The sequence below is a fragment of the Plectropomus leopardus genome, chromosome 24, assembly GCF_008729295.1.
Source record: "Plectropomus leopardus isolate mb chromosome 24, YSFRI_Pleo_2.0, whole genome shotgun sequence".
Lineage (NCBI taxonomy): Eukaryota > Metazoa > Chordata > Actinopteri > Perciformes > Serranidae > Plectropomus > Plectropomus leopardus.
In genome coordinates this window covers 955,745-973,687 of record NC_056486.1, presented here as the reverse complement: position 1 = coordinate 973,687, position 17,943 = coordinate 955,745, and the positions used below count along the sequence as shown (strand labels likewise).

Below are 17,943 nucleotides of genomic sequence, written 5' to 3'. Positions count from 1 at the left end.
AATAGGTTTGATTTGTTTTTGCAACACAGGAAAAAAAAACACAAAGAAATGTCCTGTAAATAGGAAAAAAATGGAAGGAAAAAATAAATAAATAAATGAAGAAATGAGCTGAAAATTAGCTGCAGGTTATTGTTAGATATTATCAGAAAACTGGGGAAAAATGTCAAGGAAACTATAGTTATAACTTTTATAATTAAAAAACTGTCTTACAGAAAAAATACATATATTAGCACTTTATTAAGTTGCTTTCTCCCTTCTACTTTATTGTCCTCTTTTCTGATAATTTTCTTGTCATTTTAACTAATTTCTTGCTGTTTTTTGGGGCATTTTGTAAGTTATTCAATACCTTCTTCCCGTATTTTTGAAAGAAATCAACCCAGTTTACTCAGCTCTCAAAGGGTTAATGTCAACCAAACCAAAGTGGGTGATTGTTTGAACAGAAAAAAAATCTCTCGAACTGGGACGGTTTTTATGAGTTTTATTTGTTCTGTCGACTTTGAATGAAGTGTTTTAAGGTGATAAAATGACTGTGTTTAAATGGAGTTTGGTGACGGGAGATTTCGGGCCGTTTCTGGTTAAACAAAAAGGATCTTACTCACAGAAAAAGTCTGTCTCCTTTCCAAAAATGTTGTCAGACACTTTTATTGGACGTACATCGACAGCACACTAAATGCACCGAGTGGTTACACTGCAGCCTGTTTTTTTCTTCCCATGAGTCCTTCAGACACAAAAACGTGAGAAAACAGGGTCCAGGTTGAAAAATCCCAAATTTAGCCTTTGGGAATGGGACGAAAGTGGACGTATTTGGCTGAACGATGCTCGTTATCCCAAACATGACGAGACTTTTTACAACAAACAGCGTCTCTGTGCAGCGCCGCCACGTGCCATCGTGAGTCTCTGTTACACACCGGCCGCTCTGTTTTATTCTGCTGCAACCTCTCATTAACTATTTACTACATCTCCATGGCAACGGGGCCTGGAGATGGATCCTGTTACCGAAAGCTCAACCACGGCCGGCTGAGTCACAACACAGAGGAGCACTGTGTGTGTGTGTGTGTGTGTGTGTGTGTGTGTGTGTGTGTGTGTGTGTGTGTGTGTGTGTGTGTGTGTGTGTGTGTGTGTGTGTGTGTGTGTGTGTGTGTGTTCCTCACCTTCCTCATTCAGGAAGAGCTTGTTGAACCGCAGCCCGCTGGGCTCTTTGCCGATGAAGCGGTGCACGTACTCGGTGCCGTGGTCGTGGACGGCGATGGCGTATTTCAGCGGCTTCACGCAGGACTGCAGACAGAAAGGGACCTTGGTGTCGCCGACTGTGTGCCTGAGAGACACACACACAGATTTGTTTACACACACACTAAGAGTTCCTGCTTTGGTGTGTAATTATGCTCTTAGTTAACCTGCCTGTAACAGTGTGGTTTAATTACTGCTGTTAAATCTAAAAGGATGACTCAGCATTTGCCTTGAAACCTGAGCAAAACGATTTGATTTCTTTTGAAAATATGGGAAAAAAAGCAAGAAATTAGTAGATTTTTTTAAAGGCAAGGGAAAAATGTCAGGAAGATGTAATTATAATTATATATTTAGAATTATGTTATAGATTTTTTTAGGTCATTTTCATTTCTTTTTTTTTGCTTGTTTTCATATGATCTTTTTTTTTTCTTTACAAATTTCTAGCTAATTTTTGGGACTTTTCTTTCGAGAAATGTATTTATTTTTTCCGCTCCTGTTTTTTTTTTTTTTACTCACCAAAACAAAAAAATCTCTCCCAAACAAAATTGTTTTTTTTCCTTGCCTCCTGTAAAAAAAAAAAAATTCTTGCTCAAAATTAAAAAAAAAAAAATTCCACCTCCCCAAAATGTTTTTTTTTTTTTCACAAAAACTTCACACATGAACAAAAAAGTTCTGGGACCACCATGAAAAAAAAAATCCCACTTGCCCCTCAGGGCTTCCATACAGCAGTGTGATGAGGCGCTGAATGTTCGGTGAATTTTTTTTTTGGTTGCTAAGAGTTAAAAAATGTTCACTTGTCACCGAGCAGTCAAATCACAGTGGCGTGAAATATGCAAAAGAATGAATGAAAAGCAGGAAAATGCTTCAATTTGATGACATCGACTTCAGAAAAACTTCTTCAGTGTTTGAAACTTCTAAAAATGTGCTGATGAGAGAGTGTATTTTATTCTAATCACCTGACACGCGGTTGAAAAATTGCAGCTGTCTGAACATTGGGACCGTACCTCTGTCCGTCGACGGTGCACAGAGCGACGGCCCACAGGTCCGGGCTGAAGCGGGCCAGCTGGGGAATGTAGTCGGCCACCTGCAGCGTGACATCAGTGTTTACACCCAGATCTCTGTTGATATTTAGATCCGAACATCGACGGTGTTTGTGTATCGCTCACCTGCCCCCCTGACATGTTTTTGGCGTTTTCGTAGAGCTCGTCCATGTGGGCGCAGAACGGCTGGAAGTCTGGGATGACAAACTTCTTCCTGAAGGCCTGAGTGAGCAGGACGATGTTGCTCTGGACGCACCTGAGGACAAAGAGACAGGACGTTTGGACGTTCAGTTAGTTTGTGCCGAAGAGCTGATTATTCCTCCACACATTCAACACCGCGGCTCGTTTATCTGATGGTTTAGCGTTTGCTTTAAACTCATTATCACTCCGGATTTACACTCCTCAGCGTGGCGGATCTCGTTGGCTGAACTGGTCCAGTTCTCACACGCCAGCTGCTGGACTCGGACATCGTGTCATTAGCAGTGTTGTCTTTTGGGAGCCTGTTTGCTTTTCTGCTTCAGCGCCTTTATTTTGGTGACTGTTCTGAACACGTGATGAGGACATTAGGAGGATTTCTGCACTTTTAGTGAACCTCTTTCACACCTCTGTCTCTCAGAGGCTGCAGCAGGCCGAGTTTTACAGCCGGAGTGAAGAAACACCTGGAAGGAATCCTTCAATAAATAAGGTGCCAAATTTAGGCTGCATTGTCAGTGACTGACAGTGTCAGCATGGGACGAACTTTAACTTTGTAAAATCTCTGGGGGCTATTTTAATTTAAATTTTCACCGAACTTTATCAAACCACAAACCACTTTATCTTTGCTGTATATGACGTCAAAAATCCCAGTTTTGATTAAACATTTGCCAAAAGTTTAATGTTAGTTATATTCATAATACTAAATTCTGACAGAAAGATTTTCCATTTTTCTGTTTCTGTCTCATTAACTACTAATAAAACGCCGTCGGCCCTGAAAAATCAATACCGGTCGTTCATGGCCGTACAAACACACACACGGACAAAACTAAACAAAATGTCTACGTGCCGGCGATAGCTGTAGCAGCAGACAGGAGCTGATTCTAAAATTAATCTTCAGGTTCTCAGCTTTCAGATGATGTTTACCACTCGTATGTAGCAACTACTGCAGACCCGCTACCTCCCCTAAAGACCCTGTCACCCTAAAACCAAGGACAGGAGTGAGCTCACAGCAATCCAAAACAGGAATATGAAGTGTTAGAGGCCATGTAATTTTTAAGATTTCTCTACTGTAACACACATCCGCCTTAATTGTTTTTTATTTTATTTTGTTCTTTAATTTAATTATTATATTTTATATTATATTATTATACCTCTGCCTTAATTTTTTTAAAGTTATTATTATTATTTCCTTTTTTTTAACATCTATTTTTTTTTTACCTCTGTCTTAATTTTTTTAATTATTTAATTTTTTTTTAATTGCTCCATTATTTTTCGAGGTTTTTTTTGTTTTTGTCAACATCTGTTTTTTACCTCTGCCTTTTTTTTTTATCATTATCTATTTATTTATTTTTTATTATTCTTTTTTTGTTGCTGGTTGTAATATGTTATGACTGAAAACCCCAATAAAGACATTTTTAAAAATAAATCTTTATTTAATAAATCTCGTCAGCGCCTTCAGCTTTTTATCGGAGCGGACTGCAGATGGTTAACTCTTGACATAATAAGGCGGTGTGGTAGAAGCTGTGCTTCTCTGGTAGCAGACAGATTTGTGGCTCAGCTATCTCGCTGCATCAAACCCGTCTAATCCCTGCAGCACGAGATCCCTGCAGAGAAAACACACGCTACACTCCAGCGCCCGCTCACGTGCTTCCCTCTGTGACGCCCGGCTCTATAAATAAGCCCAGGGAGGAGCGGATGTGATGGATCCCAGCCAGGAGCGGCGGCACTGGGGTCTGCACGGCGAGGATTCAGCTCCCCGGTGAGCCGTCATATGCCCCCGCTCTGAGCCGAGCTCTGAGCCGAGCTCTCAGCCGGCATCGCCTCGTCTAACGACGCACTTCCACTGGTGTTTTCAGCAGATTACTATAAATCTGAGTCAGTCTGACACTGCTGGTCTCTGCGTTATGAAATCTGACATTCAGACGAGTAAAAGTCGCCCTTTAAACAGAGACAAAGAACACGGTATGTTTCTCCCACACGCTCACTATCATTGATTCGACCTTCGTTACTCAAAGGTCATTCTGAGAGCTGCCAAAATCACACTGTAGAGAGCAGAAACTCTGTTCTAACAAATCCATTTTTAAACAAAATATCTGCAGCACACGTTAAGAGAATTCATGCATCCTTTAAAAATTAACATTAACCCTTTAGGGCCTGCTTTACTCACTCTGCGTATCTCTCTGCGCACAAAATACGCTTTTCAAAATCTAACTTTCCTTGAGTTTTTTTTTTTTTTAAACCAAAATCTGTCCTAATCAGAAATATTATTGTCAATATACTACATGCTAAGTAGATTTTTAATTTTTTTAAATTGTCACTACCTGGGAAATGTTAATGATTAGCAGCAACATTGATTTTTATACATTATTTTAATATTCACACTCATACCGCTCTGCACACAAAATCTGGCTATAAAAATATTATACACTAACATGATTTTCTGCTTTCGGAGTTTATTTTTTTATCCGACATCAGTCATAACTATCAAATTTCATTATTTTTTCAGAGTTTTAACCTTTTAAAAAACAGGTGGTGTCATGGTGCTACTAACTTTTAGATTTAAAAAATAATAATAATAAAAATAATGATAATTTTTTAATAAACTACATGCAAAGTAGGTTTTTGTTTTTGTTTTGCTGCTGACAGTCAGGGATTTATTCGATGATTTGCAGCATTGATTGCAACAGTGCGCCTACTAGAAATAGCAAATGTTTTCTCCATACGCTAAAAACGTTACAAATGACATATTTTAGCAACCTAAAAAAACATCAGCACCAGCTCAAGTTCACACTATAGTTAGAATATTTTCATTGGTTCACTTGCTGTCAGACATTATTTTGTGACCGGGAACCAAAGCCGTTAAACCGTTCCCTTCAGAGCCAGACCCCATTGAGAAAAACAGCGATTTAACGTCTCTGAACACAGGAGCTGCCGGTCTACAGCTGCCTCGATCACTTACTTTCTTTGTGTTATTGTGTGACTTTGGTGTTTGAAGGGGTTAATTCAGATTCATCAAAGTCACATAATAACACAAAGAAACTAACTGATGGAGGCAGCTGCAGACCAGCAGCTCCTGTGTTCAGCTGCTAAAAATAGGGTTTTTTTCAATGGAGTCTGGTGGATTAGATGGGGAACTGAATCCGCTAACAGCCGTCTGCTGCGATGATATCCTAAATATAGCGTACACTTACACTGATAATGTTTTTTCTATAGGCAGCTAAAATAGGTTTGTTGCTGCCTCTGTCCACAGTGGGCTGCCCGAAATACCGTTTTGGGGCATCTAAGTTTCAGACAGAAATAACCACCATTAATTAAAGCGCAGAGATAGCAGAGGTCACAGTTTTATTTTATTTTGGGGTTTTTTTCTTCCTTTTTGGTGTTTCTCTCCCCGTGTCTGCTTCCCCAAACTATGTCCACTGTAGGTTACACCCTGACTTTGGATAAATATCTCCTAAAAACTGAAAAAAATCCAAACTAATAAAGGTATTGCGCACCAATGACCGTGTTGTGTTTTCATATACCTTTTGTGAGGTTTTTATTCCAGCATCGTGTTTTTCCTCCAGCAGCTGCGCTCTTGAATGAATCCAGCTGGATGTAAAACCCTCAGATGACAAACTGAGGAGTGATGAATAATTAATGACGAGCAGTGACCCTTTTCTGCTGCGGCAGAGTGCAGACGACTCTGACCGGCATCAACTATTCTGATGATGGACTCTGATGAAAGATTGATGCTGATAATAAAGGCGGAGCGGCCAGCGGGATACTACTTCAAGAGAACGACGGCTTTGTTATAATAAAAACCATAATAGATTGCATATTTTAAGTCAAAACTACAATTATCCGACTTTAGTGTCACCATTTCAGTATCTGTTTTGGTTTATGGACAATATCGCCAAAGAAATATGTTTTAAAAGGTCTTTAAAAACCTACTTTTTGAAGAGGTGTCGGTCCAGTGCTCCGTCAGAGGTCGTCTTCAAGGTCACCTTCAGCATCTCCATACATTCTTTGAGCCGGGGGTCTCCTGTGCGAAGCCCCGTGGCTTTAAGAGCCTGCACAGAGAGGACGGGAGACATCATGATTAAGACACCCAGACAACAAATCAATAAATCTACGAGCTGAGCTGAGAGGACGAACTCTGCTCATAATTCAACCGGCGAGACCAACGAGACGGATTTACTGCCGTTTAATGATCCACAACACTCACACACGTCCACCTGCTGTGAGTCCTGCAGCAGAGACACTGAGCTCGTCTTACTGCCGGGACACTTCTGCAAAATGACAGCAGGCCAGGGGCCTGTCTCAACAGCCCCATGCATGTTTCTGGGATTTTAAGGCATTTTAAGGATTGAGGATATTCCTCAGATTTAAGGACGTCTCTGGGATTTTAGGATATTTGTAGGATTTCAGGACATTTCTTGGATTTTAAGAAATTTCATTAGGGTCTTAGCTGGGACTTCTGTCGGGGGTGTGGGGGATCCTCCACTGTCAATTATTTTTTGAACAAACTTTATTTGGATGCTGTTTTATGCACTCTGGCACCTTAAATATGTACTAAAATTACAAAAACAGGTCCCAGTGTGAATCACTTTATCTTCATTGTAAAATAGAAATTGGTTGGGGGCCATCCAGTACCCCATCAGGGGCCAGATTTGGCCCATGGGCCGTAGGTTGAGTATCACAGTCCCACAGTCTGTGCCTCTGTTTGTTGTTTTTGGAAAGTGTGGCTTTCTGTGCGGCTGTGAGGACTCACTGTGGTGAACTTGTGTGCAGGGATTTTTTCCTGTCCCTCTGCGATGGTGTAGAAGAGCAGGTCCTCCAGGCTGGGCAGGATGCCCGCCTTCCTTCTCCTGCAGGGCAGAGAAAGAAAAACACACAGACGGCAAAGTGAGAAAAATAAGTGGGCAGAGAGGCCCGCTAACTGTGGTGGGAACATGGAGGGAACTGCAGCGGAGGGAGGAGGGAAGAAAAGCTTTCTGACTGCAAGGAGAAGCGGTGAGTAAGAACTGGAATTACTGGAAAATATGTCCTTACACTGACCTTAGATCAGCTTCATAACGTGGAAAAGACGGCACTTTTCCACGAGTTAATACACCGCAATAAGGCCACTGTAATGTGAACTGTCACCTGTGTTTTGTGCTAGAACAGCAGCCAGGAGCCTTTAAAAAGATTAAACTAAGTTTTTGCACAGAGTTTAACCCCAAACCCTTTGACCCAGAATGAAAATCCTCATGAGGAATTTTTGAATGATATTAATCAGCTTGTTTTTAGGAGAGCAGCAGCACTTAAAGCCCAGATATACAGAAAAATATTTCATGACGCAGTCTGAGAAAAACGCCGCCTTACAGGCATCTCGGTCCACGCTGTGTGTGAGAGGGTCACAGTGTCGCAGCGATTCAGCCGAGTCACAGCACAGTGTGTGAGCTGTAGCTCCTCTGCTGCAGCTGGGACGTGGAAGCCGGCCAACGCTCTTGGCACATTGCTGCCGTGCCGTTCGGCGGCTGGAAACAGGCTGAGAGACGACCACCAGCTTCCCACTGAATGACAGCGAATGAAGAAAAAAAGAAAAAACGGAGATCGCGCCCCGAGCTACAAGATCACAACGTCACAGCGAAGACTTTAAGTCTGTGAATCCAGCGATCGCTTAGGGAAAAGGAATATTTAGGAATATCAGTTTTCTTGTGCTGCGTTCAGACGCTTTTCACAAACTATGTGACTCTCTGCAACTTGAGCGGATTGGTTTGATTCCAAAAAAAAAAAAAAAAAAAAAAAAAGTAAAATGTGATTTGAAAATTACAAGAAAAATATTTTATTTATAATGATTTTATATTTAAAATTGTGTTACAGCAAAAAATAAAGCCATTTCCTTGTTGTTGTTTGACTCTTTTTTTGCATAATATCAGACTTTCTAAACTTTTCACTTTTTTTTTTAACTCTGAATCCTTTTTCATAATGTTGTCAGACACTTTTAATAACAATCTGAGCATGTTAGTGACAAAAAAAGCACTTTTAGTGAGCTTAAATTGATGGTGTGAAAATGCCCAGAGTTGTTACATTGCAGCTTTTTTTACTCACTCAATACTGGACCAAATTCAAAAAATGTAGTCATTTTAACATAAAAAAATGTGAAAATATGTTGAAAAATACAGAAGTTATCCTTAAATAAAGCACATATTTCAATCATACCGTTCCAGCGTGTTTTATATTTCCTGCATCAATAAACGTGTTTATTATTCCCTTTCTTTGTGCTGCTGCCATCCTCTCATTTGTAGCTGCAATGATTCAGCTCCTGATGGAAATCATTGAATTAAAAAAAATAAAATGAATTTTAATTTTAAATCAACATCTGGCCTGGCTGCTGTCCTCAGCAGCGCTTCCACAGCGAGTCGTCTCTGGGAGGAAAGTTAGTAGCGCGTCAGGAGGCAGACGGGGCGGCGAGCTCACAGCAGGCTCTCTGCTATGATTCATATCAACACCAAATTGGATTTGTGCAAAGCTCTGGGTGCCCAGGCACGCGCTGTCCCGCAATGCATCATGGGGCCACGGGCCTAGGAGAGGATGTCTAAAGGTAAAGCTTTAGTCGGCAGGTGGCTCCTCGCAGCTGCCGCACAGATATAAAGCCGAGTTTGGACCCTTTGAGACATGAGAGCAGAAATCTAGCAGCGAGTCGGACTCAGCAGGAGCAGCGTTTCCTCCGGAGTGATTCGGCAGCAGCGAGCCGACAGGACGTTACGACCTCGGCCACAAAAAAAGGACAACACAGCTGCGTCAGAGCTGTGAGGAGCCAAATGTGCTGTTTGACAAACTGACTGATACGTCACTTTTTTTCTGCACGATTTTAAAATAAGGTCACTTTATTTTATTATTGTCAAAAAATCCTAAAAACATCAGGAGGAGCACCATCAGCCGGACCCTTTAAAGCAGAGATGATCAAAATGCTGTAACTGAGGGGCCACTTTTACGAAATGACAGGTGGCCAGTTAACCCTTTGAGCCCTGAGCAAACTGGCTTGATTCATTTCAAAAACATGGTAAGAAGGCGATGAGCAAATTAACGGGATATTGCGCCCAAAATATCAAGAAATTAGTGAGTTACAAGAAAATCACTTCAAAATAATAAAAAAAAGTTTTTAAAAAATCAACATATTAAAATAAACTCAATAAACATAATTTTAAATATATAATGAAGACAATTATAAATATATATATATATATATGTTTGTTTTTTTACTTTTTATCTTTTTTTTTAAACTTGTCTTTTTCTTTTAAGTTATTTACAGGAAATTTTCTTTTAACATTTTATAAATTTCTTGCTAATATTTGGGCCATTTCTTGAGTTGTTGTTGTTCATTTTGCTCCGGTTTTAAAGGGTTAACTGCTGACATCCCTGTGCAAGAAAAATTCCTACTGAGAGTCAGTTTATCTTCATTTTTTAATTAGAAAAAGTTGGCCACCTGACACCTTATTACAGGCCATAAGTTTGGTATCACTGCTTTAGAAAATATTAAAAGTAATAATGTGCTTTAAATCCTCTAAACTGCACTGAAAGAAAACCTGAAGGATCAACATTTGACCTGGACCGAGCTGCTGCAGAATAACAGAGGAAACACTGAGACCAAGTCTTTGACCTTCGTTTAGACGACATTATTATCCGCGCAGTTCCACTCAGAGTCAGAAAGTCTGAAATTCTCAGTGAGAAAACTGTAATTTTACAGCTGTGATCTTTAAGTTTTCCAGCTCGGAAACAAACGAGGAAAAAGACGAACAAAATCCAAAACACTGAAAAATGATAACAGGACGCTTTGTGAACTTTTGACAAAGTCTGCTATCTTTTAAATTGAAATTCTGACTTTAATAACTTGAGAAGTAAATCTGAATTCCTGACTTTCAAACTCGTGTGTGGGACGCAGCGTTAGTTAGAAATGATTCTCATGCGCTCTCGATAAGCATGTTGTCGTGTCCCTGCAACTTTGTCAGTGCTAGTTGGCGTGATCTGACCTCATTAATGACGGCTGATGTCTGCTGGTGAGAAAGGAGTACACATCAGAGCGAGTGAGTGTGTGTGTGTGTGTGTGTGTGTGTGTGTGTGTGTGTGTGTGGCGGGGGGGGAGGGGATGGAGGTGAGGTCGAGGGGAGGGGATCAAGCGCAGCCGCTGGGAGGAAGTGAGGTCATTTCAAGGTAAAAAGCGGTTGTCGGCTTTCTGCTGAAAACCTCTACATCTACCAGAAAACACATTATAGGAAATAAACAAAACAAAGACTAAAACTAAAATAAAAAAAATAGAAAAATACTTACAAATGCAAAGCAAGCAGATCAACAACATGGAGAGAGTGTGCAGAAGGAATAATACTGAATTAGTAACAGTGAAAACTTACAGGAACAGCATGAACACATCAGCAGATCAATAAGCATTCATGAAACAACAAAATGTGCACAAATAATCAGACACAGATGTTTAAATACACACAAATATGAAAACTGAAGAGTGTCAACCTGAGTTATGACGCAGATTAACGCCCACAAAACGTTATGATGCCACAGTGAAATTAAATGTCATCATTTTATCCTATTAAACCTTTGCATAAAAATGTGTCAGAATTAGCATTTGAATTAAAAAAACACATTTCCTAACGTGACAGTGACCTCGACATTTGACGTTTCCTCTCATCGTGTCCTCTCATCGTGTCCCCGTCACACACACACGGAGCAGGAGGAGGGAGGGGAGACGGCGGCTGCTTGCACCGGTGTTCAGCGGTTACTGTGAGCAGCGAGCACGCTAATAAATGACAGTATCAGGACCGGATCGAGACATTTTGGTGTCCTAGAAGAGACTGAGATCACCTGAAGGACAATGAGAGCAGAGCGGACAATCGGAGACACCGGCGGAGACACCGGCGGAGACACCGGCGGAGACACCGGCGGAGAATGATAGCGATAGTTCCTACATGAAACTGCTCTCAACAAGGATTATCTTGAGTAACCGGATCACAGTTTTTACCGCTGAGTTTTTCAAATGTTTTTTGGACGCTTTAAGCACCGCAACACGAGTGCATTATATTGGAGAGAAGGCAGACATCTCTACGGCCGATTTCGCCAACACTTGACTTCGTTGTTTATAATAAACAGACGTGAGAGTGAGTTCTCGTTAATGAGGCCGGTGAGAGTTCATCACCGCCGGCTGAGAGACGACGGCCGCTGGAACATCTGGATGCTCTCGGTAATCTACCTCAGCTGCTCTCATTAGCGCCGGCTTCCCTCCGAGTGTTTTTAAAGGTCAACTTCAACACAGGATCTGTCCGAAAAACTACACAGCTTCCAATATTATCTGATGATCTGCAAACGCTGGTAGTCATACTCGTCCACAGAATTATTCCTCTTTAAATACAACACAGGCCACACAAAAACTATGCAAATATCACACTGTCTCTACAGGTTTCACTTATTAACTATAAGAATCTATAATAATAATAATAATAATAATAATGTCTTTGTAAATCAATATCTTTTGGTTTCAGACTGTTTGGAGACGTCAGCTGGAAACTCGGGGAAGTTGTTAAGGACTTTTCTGCCTATTTTCTTTACATTTTAAAGATGATCAGTGCAAAGAAAATAATTGGCAGATAATGAAAACATTTGCAGGCCTAGATTTCTTTTTTTTTGAGTCAAATTTAGGGTAATCCTAATGTCTAAGCTCCCTGACAGCATTTGAAAATCGTTAATCCCATTTAAAAAAAAAAAAAAGAATAAAAAATAAAAATCGCATTTTAAATGTCGCTGAACTGTGTGGCGCTTTCGCTCATCATTGACATTATCCTTCAAAATGACAATTAGCACCCGACACAGAATTACACCAGTGGAATCAGATTTGGCCGTTTAATATAATATTTGGTAATTCATTTTTGGGTTATTTTTTACCATATCATTTTTACCAACAGATCCATCATGCTCTATTTTTACCCAGATATTACGGGTAATCTGGGTTAAAAGTCAGTGAGTTCAGTCATCACAGCATGAATAAATCTGTAGATATGATACATAAGGCGTGTTTCAGGTCCCAGGGGCCCAACAGGGCTCTGCCTCGGCTCCAGTCTGATCCTGAGGGTCCCGAGGCTGTGCTCCAGCTAATGAGGGGTTAAAAATGTTTGCAATGCAGGGGAGCTTATCCCGCCCACATCATTTTTTCACGTTTTTTTGCACCAAAGCCTGGATGCTGGCGCGCTGCCCGGCAGTTGTCAGGGCCTCCAGGAGCACATGAGTCACTCGCATGGATTGATTTGTGCAGCGCCGCCTCTCAACGCCGCCGCTTTCATGTCTGCTCTCCACCGTCCACGCCAATTTATCATGACATCTGTGAGGCGGTGAGACCGGCTCCATCGAGCGGGTCAGATAAACGCAGCAGACACTACAGCACAGACCGCCGCCACGGCAAGTCAATGCGGGTCAGCCTCAAGTGATCCTCAAATGATTGAAAAACTACTTCAATAAATGTTACAAAAAAATACCTGAAAAGAAAAAAAATATTCAAGTAAAAAACAAAAACACACAAGAAATGGCCTAAAAAGAGCTGGAAATCATATATTGTATATATTTTTTTCTGTTTTTTGAAACATAATTTAAATACATAATTAAAACAGGTTCTTAAATCCTTTGAAACTGTAAATTTCTTATTTCTTTTCAAAACATGGCAACAATGCAGCTTCAGAAGAAATGGCCCAAAAATAAAAATAAAAACTTTTTTTAAAGTACAAAAAGAAAATCACTTAAAAAAAAAACCTGCCTTCATAAAAAAGTGTGTATATAATTATTCAGTAAAATAAATAAAATATGCAATTATGATCATTATAAATATAGTGTTTTGGACAGCCTTAAAATAAATAAATAAATCCAAATCTACTTATTTCTTGCATTTTCCAGACCATGTCTTCCCTCGTGGTTCAGAGGTTTAAATACTTGTGCAGGGGTCTGAACGCAGCACAAGGAAAGTGATGTCGACCCAGGCTTTAAAGGGTTAATGTGATATATTTCTGTGCCCTTTGCTGGGTTTATTTTGCCTCGATCACCAACAAATATCCACATTTTTATCGTCATGAGAGCGCCAGTGTCGGCGTTCCTCGACAGCAGTCACGGAGCTCTCACGCTGACTCACTAAACCTAAAAGCCTGTTGATTTTTTATTTATTTATTAATTTTTTTTAACACAACGAGCTGCAGCGTCACTGAAACTCACATTAACCTCCGGGGGAAACAAGATGCTGCTGACGACCAGTCAGCTGAGCAGAGTGAGTGCCTAAATGTGGCCGACAGCTCGAGCAAATTGTCCGTGAATGGAAACAAATGGGACAACGTCGGCCTACGGGGGCAATGAGGCATTTTATCACCATGGAAACTGACAGGAAGACGCAGGCTGGTGCGGCGGCCGGTCGCACAGCTGGTGTCAACGTGAAAGACCAGAGGAGGCAGAGTTCATTTCAAAGCTGAGGCACGCAGTTTGATTTTAGTGTCACTGAGCAGAAATCCTGTAATAAAGTTGGAGCATTTTGTTATCTGTATTTTCACATTTATAAGCACAAACTGCTCTCATTTATGAAGGTGTGCAGCTCCTGCAACAACACGGCCCTGCAAATGCTTCACAATAAAATGCCTTTTGTCAACAGCTCATGGGATTTTGTCAACAGAGATGTTGTCAGAGGACTTTTACTTTGAAACAGAAACAGGAAATTTGACAAAAACAGACAGATTTTCAAGACTTTTAAGGCCTAATATTATTAAATTGAATTTAAGACAATTTGACCAAAAGTCCATCTGCTGCCCGCTTTTCTCCTGACGAAGCAGCGGGAAGCGAGGCGGAGGGAACGTGGCGTGCGGTAACTTGCTGATTCTTGTCTCATTTTTGGGGCTAATACACAGAGAGAGCTCTACACTGAAATAAGGTTAATAACTGAATGTACAGGAAACACTGGGTTACTGTCTGAGGCGTGCACATGTGCTCGTGGTCGTCTGGTGGGAGGGGCTTAGGACAGAGAGGGGAGCTGCAGGAGGAGCTAGTTTTTGTGCATTTTCCGGATTTCTGCCCACACCGGCTACAGGTGTGAATTTGGGGAAAAAGTGACACATCTGGGTGACACAAATGTCTCACAAATACTGAGATAAGACAGGTTTTTTTGTGCTTTAGTAGCTTAAGTTAACATGCAAAACACTCGAAAATATTCTTAATAATCAGTTTAATGATTAAGATAAATGTCAGTGTGAGTGGAGTCCAGCAGAGACGGAGTCAGTCGGTGTTTGCAGAGAAGAGTCGGCATCACATCACTCTCCGGGCAGATTTACATCTCATTAAAAATACACACACATCTCACAGGATGCTGCTGCATACAAACGCAGTCACGACCCACCAGAGCCAACGACGTCATCAATAATCTGTGAAGTATTGGAAATGTTGAAAATCAGATTCACACTGCCAAAGTAAATATTGAGAATCTCCCAGCCAGACGTCGAGCTGCCGAGTGAGGAAATGGCCAAAATGTAAACTGCAGAGAAAGTCGAGCTGGAAACAAGCTATCAGGGCCGAAATGATTCGTCAATACATGATTTCATCAAAAGAAACACAAAAATATTCTTCTCTGCATCCGGCATCTCAAAATGTGCTAATCTGCTGATATGAAACTGTTCTTTTTTGGGCTTTGGACGATTAATGAAAGAAAAGAAGAAGGAAAGAAAATGGGCCTTTTTCACAACAAGAGCAGGATCAAACCATGATTTTCTCACTGCAGAATTTTTCCCTAATTTTGTCAATAAACTCCTATTTTCAGTCACAATCCGGCATAAATATTCTGTATTTGCTTGTTGCAGAAGCAGCACTTGGCTGTTAAAGGCAGCGTCCGGGGAAACGTTCGCTCTGGCCCCCAAAAATAATCTGCCAGAGTGGATCTTAACTGACGTCAGAGGGTTTTAAGTGGACTCAGCGAGGCCTTATCAACCTGAATTGGTGATGTCACGATGTTTTCGGTCGTTAAAAGGTTTGAACCGGCATTCAATTAAGTTCAAAGGTCACCTCTGTCACTGCGTCACGGCCTCATATGCTCCACCGACAACTCTGCGAATAATCACAGACACCGTCCGAAACGCTTAAATGTCAGCAGTGGTGTCTAATTCATTCAGACCGGTCTGTTATGAAATTATTATCGGATTGCATGTTTAATACTTTACTTGGCAAAATGATTTATTACATTAACAAAAGTCATGAAGGCTGTTAAAAAAGACCACAAAAATCTTTTTTTTTTTTTTAAATTTAGAAAGAAAAACTGAACAAAAAAATTAAAAATAAAATAAATAAATAAAAAACACAAAAAACTCAAAATTGTGTTTAGAAAATAGACCAAAAATATCATTTAAAAAAAAGAGAAAACATCAAAATCATTTTAATTTAAAAAAAATCCAAACTTTATTGTAAATTAGAATAGTTGGTAATTAATTATCTGTCAAATGACTGATTTATTAATCCACTAATCATTGCAGCTGTACTTGTATAAACTGTTTGGTAATTACATTTTTTTTTTTTTACAAAACATCATATTTTATAAACTCTTGGTATTTTTATGCAAAAAAATCTAAATGTTTAAAGTAACTAAAGCATTTAAACACAAATGAAGTAAAAAGTACAATATTTCCCTCTGAAATGTGGTAAAGTACAAATTTAAAGCGACATAAAAAGAAAAAAGTTGAGTAAAGTACAAGTATCTCAAGTTTGTACCTAAGTGCAGTACCTGAGTAAATGTACTCAGCTGCATTTCACCAGTTATTACATCACATCCACAACAGGAAAAGACCATCAGTCGCCTCTCTGGATGCGATGATGACTGACCTTCATCAGACATTGAGATGAGGCTCGCTGTGTCTGCATGCTGCATCAAGCTGCAAAGACGCATGTTTGATCTGCTGTAGCTGCAGGAAATTTCAGGACTCATGAGGAGCTGGTGGCTGCTGGTTTCATGCCTGCGTGAGTTTAACATGCTGAGCTGCACATGAAAGCTGCAGCTTCTGGTCACGATATCAGGCTGGCTGCACACCACATGCCTCCATTTGACCTTTTCCTGCAGGAATGTTTGCTCAGATGCCCCTCTCTCAAACGCAATCAGTAAAATCCAGTAAAATGTCTTTAATATTACTGGAATCACTTACAATCGTCGGAACTAAAAAGCTGTCCGATAACGGAATCCGGCTGCTCTGACAGCTACTTAGCTAGCATCACGCCCCGGCTGCTATGAGCGGAGTTCACCGGTTCATCCCTCCTGACCCCCCCCCGTGGTTGGTCGTATGTCCCCGGCTGCTTCTGGCTATATTTCACCTTCACTACATCCTTCACACTGTAGCTTCAGCTAACAATTAGCTTAGCTTGGTGGCTTATTCAGCATCTTAGCTAGCTAGTTAAGCGCTAACGCCTGCGTACCGCCGGACTACTATGTAAATATACACTATTTTAAAAAGGCCTTGCTTTGAATATTAAATAAAAAAATAAAATTATAATGGTTTATCAATTAAGTAATATAAGAAGCCACCTTTGAATTCGGCATTGATTTTGTGTGCACACGTGGAGATAGTACGATAAAACTTTAACTTTAGGGAATGGTCTCAAAGTGGCATCACAAGCTTTCATGGGCGATTACGCTAAACTCAGTCGCCATTTTTTACTATGGAGTTTGGCGTACAGAGAAGCTTAACGTTACTCACTTCTCCGCCGAGTCCTTGCCGACTTCATTGTGTCCGTCCCCCTTAGAGCAGAAGTCTCTCACTCCGTGCCTCCTGGTGAGGTGCTGCGGGGCTAGCACCCTCCTCCTGCCCGGTGATCTCCCATCCGAGCCGGCGGTGCTGAAGCAGGCGGCGGCAGGTGTCGCTTTAACTATACCTGTCAGCGGACGCTTCAGCTGGGTCTGAAATAACTCCTTGAGCACCACCGTTGACCGAAAATGTAACATCTCAATCCCGCGGAGAAGAAAATCCGAGTGACGTGAGCGTTGAGAGTCCGCGAGGAGAAATCTGGAGCGGTGAAGAGGCGCAAAATTAACCGGAGAGTGCGTCGCTTCTCTCGGTAGAGTAGTAGCGGTTTTGCCGGTGACTCAACAACTGAAAAAGCCCCTCCTACTTTTTAAAGAATCAAGAGTTTTGATTTGACCGTGTGATCACTTCCCTGCACCTGATTGGTCAGGGGGGCTGTCAATCATTAGGACTGCGCAGCTCACTGTTTTCATCATTTATCTCCATCAGTTTCCACAATAATAAACATTTTATAGCTTTAATTAACATATACATCCTTTAAGGTTTTCCTATTTATAACACTTTGAATAAAATGAAAAAGAACTAAAATAATCCTATATGAGACTTTAAAGATGAAACACCATAGCAAAGTCTGACACATCCAATTTAGCACGATAATAATATAAAGTAAATGCAGTTATTGCACCAAATATTTCATTAAAATGCATGTAATT

The 17,943-nt window shown here is 40.7% G+C and overlaps 1 protein-coding gene across 3 annotated transcripts in view; it reads right to left on the bottom strand.

Annotated features, from left to right (window-relative positions):
- Window positions 1–17,562, bottom strand: part of glsa (glutaminase a) — a 31,496-nt gene extending 13,934 nt beyond the window's left edge. Inside the window, exons 1-6 of one of the 3 annotated variants that reach the window (XM_042513212.1) lie at window positions 17,186–17,562; window positions 7,213–7,309; window positions 6,393–6,511; window positions 2,394–2,523; window positions 2,232–2,311; window positions 1,152–1,315 (exon numbers count right to left, since the gene is read on the bottom strand). In XM_042513212.1, coding sequence (XP_042369146.1) covers window positions 1,152–1,315; window positions 2,232–2,311; window positions 2,394–2,523; window positions 6,393–6,511; window positions 7,213–7,309; window positions 17,186–17,430 — 835 coding nt within the window. In that variant the 5' untranslated portion in view covers window positions 17,431–17,562. The remainder of the gene's footprint in view (window positions 1–1,151; window positions 1,316–2,231; window positions 2,312–2,393; window positions 2,524–6,392; window positions 6,512–7,212; window positions 7,310–17,185) is intronic. The other 2 variants (XM_042513213.1, XM_042513214.1) reach the window with 2 other exon arrangements.
- Between the last annotated feature and the right edge of the window lie 381 nt (window positions 17,563–17,943).